Source organism: Sapajus apella, unplaced genomic scaffold, assembly GCF_009761245.1.
Source record: "Sapajus apella isolate SASKATOON/1434 unplaced genomic scaffold, GSC_monkey_1.0 scaffold34, whole genome shotgun sequence".
NCBI classification, from domain to species: domain Eukaryota; kingdom Metazoa; phylum Chordata; class Mammalia; order Primates; family Cebidae; genus Sapajus; species Sapajus apella.
In genome coordinates, this window is record NW_022436974.1 from 7889076 (window position 1) to 7906928 (window position 17853).

At 36.4% G+C, this 17853-nt stretch overlaps 1 protein-coding gene across 1 annotated transcript in view; it reads right to left on the reverse strand.

Annotated features, from left to right (window-relative positions):
* Positions 1-1361: 1361 nt before the first annotated feature.
* HEPHL1 (hephaestin like 1) overlaps positions 1362-17853 on the reverse strand; it is a 77696-nt gene continuing 61204 nt past the window's right edge. Inside the window, exons 15-20 of the mRNA XM_032295759.1 lie at positions 12052-12158; positions 10331-10553; positions 8804-8943; positions 4067-4229; positions 3526-3594; positions 1362-3440 (exon numbers count right to left, since the gene is read on the reverse strand). Coding sequence (XP_032151650.1) covers positions 3238-3440; positions 3526-3594; positions 4067-4229; positions 8804-8943; positions 10331-10553; positions 12052-12158 — 905 coding nt within the window. The 3' untranslated portion in view covers positions 1362-3237. The remainder of the gene's footprint in view (positions 3441-3525; positions 3595-4066; positions 4230-8803; positions 8944-10330; positions 10554-12051; positions 12159-17853) is intronic.

Consider the following 17853-nt stretch of genomic DNA (forward strand, 5'->3'; position numbering starts at 1 on the left):
CATAAAAATGGTTTTGTGAAGTAAGGATGGATAAAATTAACTACGGAGTAGCTGGTAACCCATTACCAAAAACTTGGTGGCACACATTTATTCTCTTATGGTGCTGAACCTCTGAAGTCCAAAATCAGTTTCAAGATATCTGCAGGGCCAACCTCCCTCTGGAAGCTCTACGGGAAATCCATTCCCTTACCTTGCCCAGCTTCTGGAGCTGCATTCATTTCATTCCCTGGCCCATGTTCCCTTCCTCCATCTCCAAAGCCAGCAGCATAGCATCTTGCCTCAGTTGTCACATTGCCTCCTTCTTCTGTCATCAAATCTCCCATTGTCTCTCTTTCATGAGGACACTTGTGATTACATTTAGGGCCAATATGGATAATCCAGCACAAACTCTCTATCTTCAATATCCTTAAAGTAGTCATACCTACAAAGTCCCTTTTGCCTCATAAAGTAACATTCACAGATTCAGGGATAAGGACATAACATCTTTGGGGGATTATTCAGCCTACCACAGAGGGTAAAAAGAGAAAAAAGGGCCCAGTGTCAAGTTCTGAGGCATGCTAACATTTAGGTCAGGCAGAGGAGAAGGAACTAGCAAAAGAGATTGAGAAGGACTCGTCATTGAGGAAGAAGGAAGGCTGGCAGAGAGTCATGTTGCAGAGCCAAGGGACTAGAGACTACCAAGTGTTCAGAAGGAAGGAGCTGTTACTTGTTGCTGAGAGGTTGAGTAAGATAAAGAGGGAGAAGAAATGACATCATGGTTGGTGATCTCTACCATAGCAGATTGGGGTGTGGGGGCTGGTCACACTGGATTGAAAGCCATTGGAATGGGGTGAGGAATGCATGGGGTGGGGGATAGCAGAACACAAGTATGAATACTTGTGTTCTGCTATCAAAGGAAGGGAGAAACTGGGATGGAGGGGGTTATAGAGTTAAAGAAGACAGCTCATTGTTTTCTGTTTTTAATGGTAGACATTGCTGATAATTTCACACAAAGACACAGGAGGAAAAACGGATACCCAAGGAAATGAAGTCCTTGAGAAAGCAAGAAGCAATGAGGCCCAAAGTGAAATAGAGAGACTGTCCTCCTAGGAGCAGGGACACTTGTAACAGGAGGGAAACGTGTGTGTAAGTGAAGGCAGAGTTTATTTTCTCAAGAGTGAGGCTGAGAACAAGGAGCATAGTTTTTTTGAGGAAACAATGTTTGAGAAGTCGTTTATTTGTGGAGATACATTATTTTGTTTCATTTCTTCTAACAAGTATCATTGGCATAGCCCCTAAATATCTAAAAATTAATTCACCTTTAACTACCTAAACTAGTTTAGTGATAGATAATTTTAAATGAAAATAACCATGCAAATAGCCACCTTGTGTGAAACTTTATTAAAATGAGAAATGATGCAGTAAAACTACTTTGTGGTTTTGTTTTCATTAAAAGAATAAACTTAGAAGGGAAAAAAGACAACTGAACAACTTGTCTTAGTAAGGTGTGTAATAAATAAGGCATTTATAATAATTATTATGAAATTGTGCAGCATACACATGTATGAAAACTGTAGAGCTTGTACTATGAAATCACATTATTAATGGTTAGCGGGCTGAAATTCAAAATCTTTTGTGTATGCTGTTTGATATGACATTCAGGCAAACTATGAACAGAACTATTAGCATTTCCATCCCCTTTTATGTAAAGACTACAGCTTCTATCCAATTACCCATTTCCCCACACCAAGATGAAGATGAGACAGTACGTAAGGTCCTTTCACCAGAATATCTCTTAGGTCCTTGTCATTCACTTTGACATTCAAATGATCTACTGCTAAGGCAGGCATACAAATATCACTCATCTAGTGTCGGCATTGGCATCCCAGGGCGTCTTGCCCAGAGCTAAAAGCAATTGCTCAGTCTTGTAATAAACAAAGTTGCTTTTATCAATCTTACACCTAATGTCTAAGGATAGATACAGGCAGTATAGATTGCCTCATAATGGGTTGAGTTTAATTGTTTAATATTTTATTTTTGCATTTGAACCTTGGAAATTATATATTAATTTTAAAAGCTGATTTAATGGTTTAAGAGAATCGGCCACCAAGATTATCTTTTTCTCACCTTTCCTTTTCCTTTTTCTCTCCTCCCATAAAGGGCTATGTCTTTAAAAGACATGGAATCGAGGCTCCTGAGAGATCCCTTCTCCCATCCAGTCACCTACATTGATAAATTCCTCCTGGTATTTCTCATACAATGAGACTGTTATTATTTCATAGAAGATGTAGACTTGTAAAGATGCCCTCTAACTGAATGAAAAATCAGACTCCAAATTCAAGCCCAGACTTGCCTCCTGCAAAGTTTCCCTCCCCTATAGAGAGCTTGCTCTAAACTCTTGGGGAGTCCCTGACTCATAAAGGGAGAGCCTAACCTGCTCTTTTACAGATTTCAGCCCTTCCATAGTCTGAAATAGAAATTCAATTTCCCTAGTTGATTTTTGAAAGTACAAACATTGCCACAGAAACATTGTAAAAATGTATAACATGAAGTGAATTGTAAACATTCAAGTATTTCTACAGGTTTTAATAAAAACAGCAGCGATTTAAAAAAAAAAAAAAAAGCTTATAACTTTGCTTTGTATAACAAGCAGCGCATGGGCTATTTATATAAAAGAGGAAAAGGTAAGGAGAGCTGGTTAAAGCCTCCAAAAAAATTATTTCGTCTCATTCTATCAGCAGACACTGACTTAGACATTTCCAAGAACTCCTAAGAAAGGTATTTTCTGTTGAACAACCAATGGACGCATGTTATACAACAATGTTGAAAAATCAGTGCCCTTCCATTTAATTGTCTGAGGTACTCTAACTTTTTCTAGAAGCTGTTCATCTAGAAACTGGTGGTTAGCTAAGAAAGCAATGTTTAATCTAAGAATTATAAAAGATGGAATATAAAGATATCTTTCAGAGGATCTCCCATTCAGTGAATCCATCCAGAGAATAGACTAAGAGTTGACATTCTCAGCCATGCCCATTCTCCTTTTTCTGTGTTTTATATCTGAGGATTATTCACAGCTCATTTAAAAATAAATAAATAAAAGCAAATTGCTTTTGATGATGTTTTAGAGGATCAGAAACCTGATCCAGGATACAGTGTCAACCTTCCTTGGTGAGTGATGCCTTGGTCCAGTTTCCCTGTTGGTTGGCATCTGGTCAGCTGTGGGACATCACGCCTTCCTGTTGAGAGGGACCAGATGGTTCACAGAGCATCTGTAGGGAGAGCACAGGACTGGACTTCCTGGTAATCTGGCTGCTTCATTGCAGAGCGGAGTCTGAGGGAAAGAATCACCGTGGCAATCAGAAGGAGGAGTCCAATGATGAAAAGGATGACCAAGGCTGCCTTGGCTCCCATTGGATCCAGATTCTTCCCAAAGAAATAGAGCTGCTCCTTGCCAGGTTGTTCTGTGAAAAACAAAAAGTGTCAGGCCCCTATCATTTTTGAGGAGTGAAATGTTGACTCATTTACATGGGAAGAGGGTATCATTACCTTTAGATGGCACTGTGGCTGGGTGAGATGCCCCTCCAGGAGATGCGGTGGAGTAACGAATCCTGTTGTCTGCACAAAGAAGACAAGTTGATTGTTTCATTAACAACAGAAGGGGATTCTTTTCATGACATGAGTCATTTCATTTCACCAGCGAGGACTTATCCCATCAGTATCTGCCAATCATTTCTGGATTCTCACTGTGTTACTTTATTCCCATGTACTGTACATACTTTCCTGCCCCATCTGCCTTTCCCACTTCTGCTCACCCACTGACTCTATCTGAAGCATCATGGCCTCTGTGAATTTGGCTCAGATCCTCCACCTGTTACCCATTCCCTCCTACTGCTGCCACTAAATCCTGTACTCTGCATGCTGCTACTGCACATAGCATATTTGATTACAGTTATATATTACATTATATCTCTCTTACTTGACTGTGAGCTTGTTGAGGGCTATATCTGGGTTTTTGTCATGCCTCCTGTTTTTGAGGTCTACAGGAAGCTTGGTGCCATCATCTGGCATCACCGATAGACAACAGTACCTATGTTACGAAGGACCGTGTAGGTTGTCTCCATGCCAGCATGAATATGGTCAGATACATGACAGTGAAGCAGCCATGTCCCTGGGTGATCTGCAAACAGTTCAATGGTTTGGAATGTCCCAGGAAAGAGATCATACACATCTTCTCGGTAAGATTTATCTACCTGCAAAAATGTTTTAAAAAACAACAGCTAGTAGACTTCTTTGCTCAGAACAGCAAGAAGAGAAAGAAGAACAAAAACAAGACCCACAGTAAGCAAAAGGAAGGACATAAGAAAGAGCAGAAATCAAGAATAGAAGTACAGCAGAGTTATCTAAAGCTGATTCTTTGAACAGATCAATAAAATCAATAAATTCTGTAGTAGCCAGCTTCCATGATGACCCACAATGATCCCCACCCTCCTGGTATTCATAACCTTTGCAGTTCCTACCTAAATTGTATAAAGGTCAGTATGTGTGACCAATAGCACGTGGAAGAAGTGCTGGCATTCCAGTTCCAAGATAAGGTTATCATGACTTCTGTCTTAGATGCTCTCTCATCCTTTGCTCTAAATTACTCACTGGAGGCAACCAGTTTTCACATCTTACCCATACGATCAGGAGCTGAAGCTGCTAGTCAACAACCACATGAGTAAGTTTGGAAGTGGAAACTCCAGCTATAGTAAAACCCTGGAAAACTTCAGCTCTGGTAGACATCTTGATTGCCTCCTCATGAAAGATTCTGAATCAACCAACTAGCTAAACTACTCTCAGCTTCTTCCTGATCCAAAGAAACTGTGAGATAAGTGTTTTAGGCCACGAAGTTTTAGAGTCATTTGTAATGTACCAATAGATAACTAATACAAAGCTCTGGACAGACTAACCAAGGGAAAAGGGAAAAAGACATATTAGAAACGCCAAGAATGAAAGTGAGGACATCACTAATATCTTACAAACATTAGAAAGGAAATACTGGACAAACACCTCTTATCCATAAATTCTACAATGTAGATGGTATGAGCAAATTCCTTAAAAGACACAAACTGCTGAAGATTACTCAAGAATAAATCAATAACTGGAATAGCACTTATCTATTAAAGAAACTGAAATTGCTTCGGGATATTCTAACAAATTAAACTCCAGATGGCTTTACTAGCAAATTCTACCAAACATTTAAAGGAGAAATAATGCCAATGGTAAACAAATTGTTATAGAAAATAGAATAGGAAAGAACACTTCCAACTCATTTTATGAGGCCAGAATTACTGTGATACCAAAACCAAGCAAATGCATTAAAAGAAAAAAAAAAAAGCAACAATCAATACTCCTCATGAACGTAGATGCAGAAACCCATAACAAAATACTAGCAAATCAATTCCACTAAAAGGAATAATAAATACATCATGACCAAGTAAGGTTTATCCTGGGAATGAAAAAGTGTTTAAAAACTCCAAAATCAATAAATCTAATTCAGCAATGGATTGAAGAAGAAAAAGCATCTGATAATCTCAATAGATGCAGAAAAACCATTTGATAGAATTTAACATTTGTTGATGATCAAAACTCTGAGTAAATTTAGAAGGAAACTTCATCAACCTGATAATGGGATCCACAGAAAAGTTTATGTTAAAAAGAGAAAGACTAAATGCTGCCCTTGTAAGATTAAGAACAAAGTGAGGATGTCCACTTTCACCACTCATATTCTAAATTGCACTACAGGTCCTAGCCAGTGCAATGAGACAAAAGAAATAAAAGACATATAGATTGAAAATAAATAAAGCCATGTCTATTCACAGACAACATGATTGTCTGCATAGAAAATCTCCCCAAAATCTACAGGAAAACTGCAACTAAAGTGAGTTCAGCAAAGATGCAGGATGTAAGGTCAATATGCAAAAAATCAATTACACTTCTAAATATTTGCAACAAACAACTAGAAATTGAAATAAAAACACTACTATTTACACTATTATCAAAGCCTGTTATATATTTAGGTGTAAATCTAAGAAAATATATGCAAGATCTGTATACTGAAAACTACACAATGCTGATGAAAGAAATCAAAGAAGAGCTAAACAGATAACCCATGTTCATGGATTGAAAGCCTCAATATTGTTATGTTAGTTCTGTCTAATCCATTGTATAGACTCAGTGCAATACCAATAAAAATCCCAACAGGATTTTAAAAATCAAAATCAGCAAGTTATTTCTAAAATTTATATGGGAAGGCAAACATCTAGAATAGCTAAAACAATCACCATCTGATTTTGAAACTTACTGTAACACTAAAGTAATCAAGACATTGTGGCATTCGAGAAAGGGCAGGCTATAAACCAGTGTAACAGAATAGAGAGCCCAGACATAGACCCACATATATGTGGTCAATATGATTTTGACAAAAGTGAAGAGTCAATTTGGTAGAAACATAATCTTTTCAATGAGTGGTGATGGAACATTTGGACATACATATGCAAAAAAATGAACCTTATTTCATATCTTGAACCACACATGAAAATTAAAATGTCTCAGAGCCCTAAATATAAAACCTGAAACTATAATGCTTGTAAAAGAAAATAAAGACCTTTTTGTAACCTTGAGTAAGGCCAAACTTTCTTATCTATGACACCAAAAGTATGATCTATAAAAGAAAAAAAAGAAAAACTGTACTTCATCAAAAATTAAGAACTTCTATTTGAAAGCTGTTAAGAGAATGAAAAGATAAGCCACAAACAGGAAGCAAATATCTGTGAGTCATATCGCTAAAAAGGGATTTCTATCCAGAATATATAAAGCTCTCAAACTCTACGATAAGGAAACAAGTAATCTAATTTTTTAAATGGCCTTAAAATGTGGACACTTCACCAAAGATTTACAGATGACAGATTATAAATAAACACATGAAAAGATGCTCAATATCATTAGCCATTGGAAAAATGCAAATAAAAAACAATTAGATACCACTACATCACCTTGCAAGGGGGGAATGCCTAAGGGAAAAAAAAATGAAATGATAACTAAAAATACCACTGCATGTTGTGGATGTGCAACATATGGAGCTCTGATATATTTCTCTGGAGATGCAAAATGGTACTGCCTCTTTGGAAAACAGTTTGGCAGTTTCTTATGAAATCAAACGCACTTACCACATGGCTTAGCAATCCTACTTCTAGGTATTTTCTCAAGGAAAATGAAAACTTATGTTCATACAAAAACATGTGCACAAATGTTTGTAAGGAAGTGATTTGTAATAAACAACCTTGGAAATAAGTGTTCTTCAACAGCAGAATGGATGAACGAACTGCATTGTATCCTTACAATGGAATGCTACTCAACAATCCAATGAAACAAACCAGTGATACACATAACAAGATGGATGCATTGTATCCTTACAATGGAATACTACTCAACAATCCAATGAAACAAACCAGTGATACACATAACAAGATGGATGCATTGTATCCTTACAATGGAATACTACTCAACAATCAAATGAAACAAACCAGTGATACACATAACAAGATGGATGCAATTCGGATGCCTATGCTACATGAAACATGCCAGATTCAAGATGCTACAAACTCTGATTTCCATGTAATCTTTTTTAAAAAGGCAAAACTATAGACACAGTGGTTGCCAGGTATTAAGTATGGGGAAGTAGTTGACACTAGAAGGTGCAATGGGGAAATCTGTGGGGCAAATAAAAGTATTCTATATTTTGATTACCATTGGTTACACTACTACATGTCCTTATCAACAGAGAACTGTACACTACGGTGAATTGTATTTAATGTAAATTATATTTTTAAGTATATTTTAACTTTTATAATTTTATATATTTTATTAAATTTTATAAATTTTTAATATAATTTTTAAAATGCGAGTTTAAAAATGCCAAATTCTGAAAAGCAACATAGGCATTTAATATGCGAAACTCTAATCATAGCAGACTAATACCTGGTGTCCGAAACAATGTTGAAATACACAGAAGAGAAAGGATATTAAGTGTTTTATTAAAGTTACCATTTATTCACATCTAACTAGAAAAGATCAATTCCAGTTTTCCCCACACATTGAATGTGATTGTTCTTTTCTATTCCACTTCCTTGTAGAAAGCACTGAGAACTCGAGATGACGGATTATTTGGACCTTATCCATGGAGATTCTGATTCAGCAGGTCTGGGGTGGGGCCTGGCAATTGGATTTATACATAGTTCTCCAGGTGGTTCTGCCGTATAGCGAGCACCACCCATATGGTATAGCTTGATGCTAGAGGGTTGAAGGTCACACATGGTCCAGCACAGCTCACTAGGGCAAAAGTCAAGATAAAGTTTGATGACTCAGGCCAGAACTTAAAATAACTCATTTACTGGATAGAGTTATTCTGTTAGCTAATCAGACAGAAAAAGAAAAAAGTGGGGAGAAGGAAAGGGAAAGAAAAAAGGGAGGGTGAGGAAAAGGGACAAATGCTGTCAGTACTTTCATATACAATATTAACAGCATATTCCAGAGTGGGCAGAGTTATCCACAGGTAGTTGATGAGAAAACTCTCATCTGAGGCTTGGAGAGGTTTTTATAAGCACAATGACATACATATACATATTATGAAATATCTACCAGGGAAAGTGTACAATCACATTATTCTGTTTCATTCTCACCTCCCCTCAAAGCATTATTACCAAGTAACTTTTATTTTCCATGGAGATACATTGAATTTGTTCGTTCAAAAAAGTCTTTCCCAAACCACTTTCCTTATACTTACTTTGAAAAGAAAGCTCTCGGCATGATAATGGATGGTATGTATGTCTACTTCACTTCCTATCCCTAACAAATACCAGTTTGTCATTGTATCTTCATTCATTATGAGGCCGTGGAGATTCCCAAAAATCTTTCCATTAATAGCTTTAAAAAGGTGATAAGAAAATAACCTTTGGTTAGTTAAAAGATAAGCTGATTTGTGAAATGTTTCCAGAAGATCTTTAGGTCACTGATATTTTCATCTGTCTAGTAAACATGTAACAATCTCACTCACCCCTAGCGATGTCCCACCATTCTAGACCCAAAATTCAGATTACTGAGAAATCTTTCTATAAAGAGAATGAGAATAAAGAAATAGCAGTTTTAAAGCCACATCTTGGTGGCAGTGTTTTGTTTATTCAGCAGAATAGCTTTATGAAGGGAATTACAGGCTCATTGGAGAAGTAGCCAGATTTATACCACTCTACAGAGAGCAAACTAAGGCATAAACAAGTTTATATAAACCAAAATGGAGGGAATTAGAAGCTATTTTCTTAATATTTCACTTGTTGAGAATCTCCAAAAATAAAAGAAAGCTGAATCTCCTGGCTGAAATAAAAGCCTGGCTGAATCTCCAAAAATAAAAGAGAGCTTCACATGGGCTGAGCCTGTGACCTAACAATGACCAAAGCAAACTGCGTTTACATGATGGTGACTCCCACTCCTCCGGGGTCTACTGACTTTTTATTCCGTGCATCATGGCACAACCAAATGACCTGCATTCATTAAAAATGGAGCGCATACTAAGAAATCTTTAGGAGAAGAAAGCAAAATTGGTAGTGGAAAGAGAAGCTGAATAGGAAATCAGGCTACTATATTCTAATCTATATTAACAACTAGCATTGTGACCTTGGGCAAGGCCTTTTTGTTCACTTTTGGTCCAAAATAGCTGCTGTTGAGAAACTGTGGATGTGTCAATTCAAACACATTACTCCCACCAAAAAACCACCTTAAATTATATAGAGTTAAGTAGCATAGATACATTAAAACAGAAATTTGAGATTTTGTTTCATATCCCAGAAGCAATTAAATCTGGCCCTTAAATTTGATCAAATAGAAGTTATAGCATATTCTTACAAAAATATGACAATAAGCAATGATTTGTTTTTAAAGTATTACTTCATAGTCTTAGAGTTTAGAGATCCCAGCATTCAGAAATATATGCCCCTACAGGTTGGTTCAGCCTCAGTGAAGGTATCACTTCACAGTGATTTGTTTTTAAAATATTACATCACAGTCTTGGAGTTTAGAGATCCCAGCATTCAGAAATATATGCCCCTACAAGTTGGTTCAAAGCCTCAGTGACTTTGTTGCCAGCCAACCAGTGGCTAGGCTGGTTCAGTCTGAGGGAAAGCGTTAGAGGACTTCTTTCAGTCCAGGTGTCCCTGGGAAGGAGAAAAGGCTCAGAGAAGGATGCTGGGAGCCTCCTACATTTACAGGAATTCCTATGACCTTATCTTAACATAGGCTTCTTTTTAAACTTCAGATATACCATGCATTCTGTTGCTTTCCTCAAAATCATCAGTGTGCTTAAAATTTCGTGGATCTTTGTTGAGATACTTCTTAATATTGTCATCCAGATACCAGGATTCATTTTCATTAAACACCAAAAACAAAAGAGCAAATTCATAATCAACATCACTTCTTCTTCCCTTTTCATTCAAGACTCCTTTTCGGCATGTAATCAGAGGACCCATCAAACCACTATACGTATCCTGGAAGATAAATAAACTGAGTTTAAAAAGCCATTAAGTAATTTAATAACATTTCATTCCACCTGCCACCATTCTAGTGTAGGGTCGTAATACCTCACCCTGGACTAGAAATTGATTCCTCTCTCAGCTCTGATTCACCCCACCTCCAGTCCCTCCTGCTGACTACCATCACATTAGTCTTTATACTCCCATATCCAGAAGTCTTCAATGATTCTCCATGGCCTGCAGAATTAAATACAAATCCTTGCAGGTCCGTGAGCCCCACTCTGTGCCCTCCTAATGAACTTTTCTAGCCTAGGCTACCCCTTGATTTCCTATTGAACCCCATATGATAGCAAAATGGGACTCTCAGCATGTCCCAAACACTCCCTCTACTTTCCTATTTTCAGCTTTGCTCATAATGCTCTTTCTTCCTAGACTCTCCTTCCAAAGCCTTCTGCAGTACTTTAGTTAGCCTACCTCTCCTATAGAATTCACCAGATTCAGGGCTGTACGATTACAAGTGTGGACATATATTATTTTCCCCACAAAGTTATACGTTTCTTCAAGACAAGAGTATATGCATCTCTCATAGTATTTGGTGGGGTCATTTGCACATCACAAATGCTCAATAAATATTTGTTGTGATGTGTAAAATAATAAATATGGATTTTTCCCATAATTCTCATATGTAAGTTTATTCAAGTGCCTTGTATACCTATCTCCTGAACTCTAGAACTGTCTAGTACAAGTCAAGGACATTAATACAAGCCATCTAATGTCTAAGAGGAAGGTTAAGATAATCCCTCCCATTTTTTCTTTAATAGGCAATGCTTACATTTTACATCAGATAACGACTTTAGATTGGACTTTGGTTTATGGTATGTAACTAAGACTGTGGTTGTTTTACATACACATACCTGGCTCAAATTCAATATTGAAACTTTGCCTTTTATTTCAAAGTTAGATCATTTATCATTCAAACAGCTTTATAGTTTCAGTTACTATGTTTAGAGTGAACTTTCTTTTCCTGAGCCCTAGTAGCCCTGATAATGCATTTAAAATGAACAGGTTTCACACATCCAAAACCATAAATCAAATAACTTGTATTCTAAGTTATTTTATTGTTATATATTTACATATCCTCTTTTGCTTGAAACCTTTTATCTTTTTCAGTTCTAAATTTGGTAATTGAAACATTGAGGTTTTTTTTGTTTTTAGCCCACATATTTTAAATTAAGGGTCAGCAAACCTTTTTTTTTTTTTCTTTTGGAAAGAACCAGTTGGTAAATATCTTTGACTTTGTGGGTCATACAGTCTCTGTTGCAGCTACTCAAGTCAACCATTGACAATGTAAATGTAAATTCGGCATGGCTAGATTTGGTAAATAGCCATAGTATGAGACCCTTGCTCTAAATCATGACACACTTTCACATATATCAACCCAAGTTGTGATGACCTGAGTAATCAACTTTCATCCAGATTATTTTAAGCCTTCTGGTTGCTCTCTCCCCCTTACCTTCACAAAGTTTACTGTTGAATAGTAAACCCATGGAATACAATTGGGATCAGAAGGCCCTGGACCAGATCTTTTAGGAATATTCCATCTATAAGTTTTTACTTCTCCTGAAATAAATGAAATGGAAAAAATTTATTAGAATTACCTGTGAGTCAGATGATTTATCTGAAGAAATACAAGCAGGTCTTTATATATTTTCATTAATGTTTATTGCTGGAGAGAATTACCCATTCATTACACATGTTCTTATTAAACTTCCCTCTTGATTTCTACTATTTCAAAATGAAAAGGCAGATTTGTCATTTCAGTCTCTAGCCTTCCCTCTAGTTTGCCTGTTTCTATTGCCAACTGGTGTGTATTCAGGAAATAAAAACATTTTATACCTCACTGTTTTTCTTCTTAAATGTTTATCTCCTTCCCAAGAGCTGCCCTTGAGCACATCTTAGTCATCAAGGACCTCTGCCTTGGCCTCTTATGAGAGTCACCAGGGAGCTTTGTAAGCTCTTGTTGCTCAGGCCTCACCCCAGACCAGTGAAATCAGACAGTCTGGGGTCTAGGACTCTGGTGCCAGTGTTTTCTAAAAGCTTCTCGAGTGTGAGAACCAGAAGCAGAGAGACCTAGTTCCAAACCTCAACCCTATGACTTCCTATTTATCCTACATTTGAAAAGCTACTTAACTTCATTGACTTTTAGTATCCTTATCTGTAAAGTGAGTTGGTCATTATAGTTTCCTAATTGTTGTGAGGATTAAATGAAATAATGAAATCAAATACACAGGATAATGTTTCATTTTGAAGGCAGTTATGTGTTCATTTCTATGTGTAATTTTGTGTTTACTGCAGTAGTCCCCCTTTATCCAGGAGGGATACATTCTAAGACCCCCAGTAGATGCTTTAAACCACAGACAGTGCCATACCTATATATACTATGTGTTTTCCTGTACATTCATACCTATAATTAATTTATAAATTAGGCACAGTAAGAAATTGACAACAATTACTAATAATAAAATATGACAAATATAACAGCATACTATAATAAAAGCTAGTGAATGTAGTCTCTTTCTTTCTCACTCTCAAAATATCTTTTTATAGTCTCTAATTGAAGTTATCTCAAAATTTCTTAGTATTTTTTTTTTTTTTTTGAGACGGAGTTTCGCTCTTGTTACCCAGGCTGGAGTGCAATGGCGCGATCTCAGCTCACCGCAACCTCCGCCTCCTGGGTTCAGGCAATTCTCCTGCCTCAGCCTCCTGAGTAGCTGGGATTACAGGCACGCACCACCATGCCCGGCTAATTTTTTGTATTTTTGGTAGAGACGGGGTTTCACCATGTTGACCAGGATGGTCTCGATCTCTTGACCTCGTGATCCACCCGCCTCGGCCTCCCAAAGTGCTGGGATTACAGGCTTGAGCCACCACGCCCGGCCAAAATTTCTTAGTATTTTCAGGCCAAGGTTGATTCAAGTAACTGAAACCAAGTAAAGCAAAACCATAAGGGGAAGCTACTGTAAGAACAATAAAATAAAAATGTATGAGCTTTCATAGGCAGGCACAATACCTATGCATCTCCTGTGGCAGTCTATAAAAAAAAAATTGTTGTATGTATTTGGGGTATACAATGTAATATATTGATATATATATATTGTGGGATGATTAAATCAAGTTAATATATCCATCACCCCACATATTTATCATCTTTTGTGGTAAGACCACGTAAAATCTGCTCTTAAAAATTTTGAAGTATACAATACATTATTTTCTTCTTATTCTTAATTGATCTAACAGAAAACCTTTATTCAAACTAATAATAAAAATGATATGTTCATATATGTAAATATATAAACACATACACACATACGCAAAAGACAAGAGGCAGATAGCAGGAAAATTTCAATATAAGTAACTTGTGCTACCTGAGAGGAGGTATTGTGTTATTTTTAAATGGACATGGATTCATTATAAATGTATATTTCAAACTCTAGGGGAACTAATTTTAAAAGTTTTAAAAAGAACTATAATTACTATGCTAAGGAAAGAGAGAAAATAGAAACAAAATGCTCAATTAAAACCACAGAGGGCAGGAGAAGTGTGGAAGACAAAAACAGGAACAAAGAACAAGGATAACAAATAGAAAATAATAACAAACACGTTAGATTTTAATCCAACTGTATCAATAGTCACCTTAAACTTCCATGATCTAAAGACACCAATCAAAAGAAAAAGACCATCAGAGTGGATTAAAAACCAAGACCCAACTATATATTGTTGACAAGAAACTCACTTTAAATATAAAAACACATGTATATTAAAAATAAAGGCATGGAGAAAAACAAAACATATTATACTAACAGTAATGAAAAGAAAAGCAGGGGTAATACCCATGAGTTGCCTAAGAACGGGGATACCTTCTGAGATAACTTCTGAGAAACGCATAGTCAGGTGATTTCAGGTCTTGTAAACATCATAGTGTGTACTTAGACCTAGACAGTATAGTCTACTACACACCTAGAATATATAGTACAGCCTATTGCTCCTATGCTACAAACCTGTTCAGCATATTACTCTGCTAAATGCTATATACCATTGTAATACGATGGTAAGTATTCATGTATCTAAACATAGAAAAGGTACAGTACCAGCCTGGGCAGCATAGGGAGACCCCCATCTCTACATACCTACAAAAATTAGCAAGGGATGGTGCCATACACTTGTAATCCCAGCTACTTGGGAGGCTGAGGTGGGAGAATTGCTTGAGTTGGAGGTTGAGGCTGCAGTGAGCCATGATTGCACCACTGCACTTCAGCCTGGACAACAGAGCAAGACTATGTTTCCAAAAAAAAAAAAGAGAGAGAGAGAGAAGAAGAAGGAGAAAGAGAGAAAGAAGAAGAGGAAGAGGAAGAAGAAGTAGTAGTAGTGGTGAAGGAGGAGAAGAGGAGGAGGAGAAGGAGAAGAAGAGGAGGAGAAGGAGAAGAGGAGAAGGAAGAGAAGAGGAAGACGAGAAGAAGGAAGAAGGAGAAGAAAAGAAGAAGGAGAAGAGGAAGAGAAGGGAAGGAGGAAGAAGAGAAGAAAAAGAAGGAGGAAGAGAGAGGATAGAAATTACTAATATCATAAATGAAAGAGAGGACATCACTACAGATCCCATGGACAAAAAAGGATAATAAAAGAACATTATGAACAGCTCTATGGCCACAAATTTGATAACCTCGATGAAATGGACTGATTTCTTGAAGATATAATCTGCCAAAACACACACAAGAGAAAAGAGACAATCTAAATAGGCCTATATCTATTAAAGCAATTAAATAAATAAATAATAACCTTCTAAAACAGAAAGCACCAGCCCTAGACAAGTTCACTGGTGAACTGTACCAAAACTTTACAAAAGAAATTATACCAGTGCTTCATGAGCTTTTTCAGAAGATAGAAGCAGAATACTTCTAAGTTGTTTTATGAGGCCAACATTACCCTAATACTAAAACCAGACAAAAACATTATTAGAAGAGTATAGACCAATATCACTTACAAACATAAACGCAAAAATCCTCAACAAAACGTTAGTAAATTGAATCAATCATGTACAAAAAAGAATTACATATTGCAACCAAACAGGATTTATCCCAGCTATATAAGAATAAGACAATATTTGAAAATCAATTGATGTAATATATCACATCAACAGGATAAAAAAAATTACCTAATTGTAGGAAACATATTTGACACAATGTAACAACTATTCATGATAAAGAAAAAAAAACTCTCAGCAAACTAGGAAGAAAAATTCTTTTTAATTTAATGAAGAACACCTACAAAAATCCTGTAGCTAACATCACACTGAATAATGAGAAACTTGTAGGTTTCCTGCTAAGATCAGGAAAGGAACAAGGCAAAGATCTCCTCTCACCACTGCATTTCAACATCTTACTGGAAGTCCTAGCTGATGCAATAAGACAAGAATAGGAAATAAAATGTACTTATATTGAGAAGGAAGAAGTCAATTATCTTTTTTTGCCAATGACCTGATTGTCTGCGTAGAAAATCTGAAAGAAGTGACCAAAAAACCCCTCCTGGAATTAATAAACAATTATATCAAGATTTCAGAGTACAAGGTTAATATCCAAACTCAACTGCTTTCCTATATACCAACAATAATCAAGCAAAATTAGAAATTAAAACCACATTGCCACTTATATTAGCAACTCAAAAAGTGAAATACTTAGGTACAAATCTAAAATAATATGAGGAAAACTACCAAACTATAATAAAAGATGTAAAAGAAGAACTAAACAAATGGAGAGATGTTCTGTGATCATGAATCAGAAGAGTCAGTATTGTCAAGATGTCAGTTCTTTTCAACTTGATCTATAGATCCAATTCAATCCCAGTCAAAATCCCAGCAAGTGTTTTGTGAATATCAACAAACTGATTCTAAAGTTTATACGGCGAAGCAAAAGACAGAATAGCCAACTGAATATTGAAGAAGAACAAAGTTGAAGGCCTGAGACTACTAAACTTTAAGACTTTCTGTAAAGCTACAGTAGTCGAGACAGTGTGGTATTGGTGGAAGAATTACACAAATAGATCAATGGAGCAGAATTATGAGCCTAGAAATAGAACCACATAAATATCAACTGATCTTTAACAAAAGAACAAAGGGAATCCAATGGAGAAAAGATAGTCTTTTCAACAAATGATGCTGAAACAACTGGATATCCACATGGAAAAAAATGAATCTAGAAATTAACTCAAAATGGATCCCAGACGTAAATGAAAATGCAAAACTGTAAAAGTCCTAGAAGATAACAAAAGAGAAAACCCAGATGACTTTGAATATGGCAATGACTTCTCAGATACAACACCAAAGGCATGATCCATGAAAAAAAAAATAAGCTGGACTTCATTAAAACTAAAAAATTCTGTCCTGTGAAAGATATACAGATGGGAAGGTACACAGATGGCAAGTAAGCATGTGAAAAGATGTTCAACCTTACGTGTCACTAAGGTATTGCAAATTAAAACAAAGACATGATACCTGTTAAAATGGCCAAAATCCAAAACACCAAGTACGACAAGGATATGGAGCAATAGGAACTTAATTATTTATTTATCATTCTTTCCCTGAGCATAATCAAAGGAACTCTCATTTAACACAAAATGGTACAGCTACTTTGGAAGATAGTTTGTTGGATTTTTACAAAACTACACATACTTTTGCATATGATCCAGCAACCATGCCCTCAGTGTTTACCCAAAGGAGTTGAAAACTTATGTCCTTGCAAAAATCTACACGCAGATATGTATAGCAGTTTTATTCATAATTGCCAAAACTTGGAAGCGAATAATATGTCTTTTGATAAGCAGGTGGATACACTGTGGTAAATTTATACAATGGAATATTATTCAATACTAGAATGAAATGAGCTATCAAGCCATGAAATAACATGAAAGAAACATATATTACTGAGTGAAAGAAACCAATCTGAAAATGCTACATATTATAAAATTCCAGCTACATGATATTCGGGAAAAAGGAAAACTATGAAGACAGTAAAAGGATCAGTGGTTGCCAGGGGTTCAAGGAGAAGAAAGAATAAACACCAGAGCACAGAGAATTTTTAGGGCAGTGAAACTATTCTTTATAGGACTACAATGGTGCATACTTGCTGTTGTGCATTTGTCAAAACCCTTAGAATGTACACACCAAGAGTGAACCCTGATGTAAATTATGGGCTTTAGGGGATAGTGATGTGCCAATGTGGGTTCATTAATTACAACAAACGTACCACTCTGGTGGAGGATGTTGATA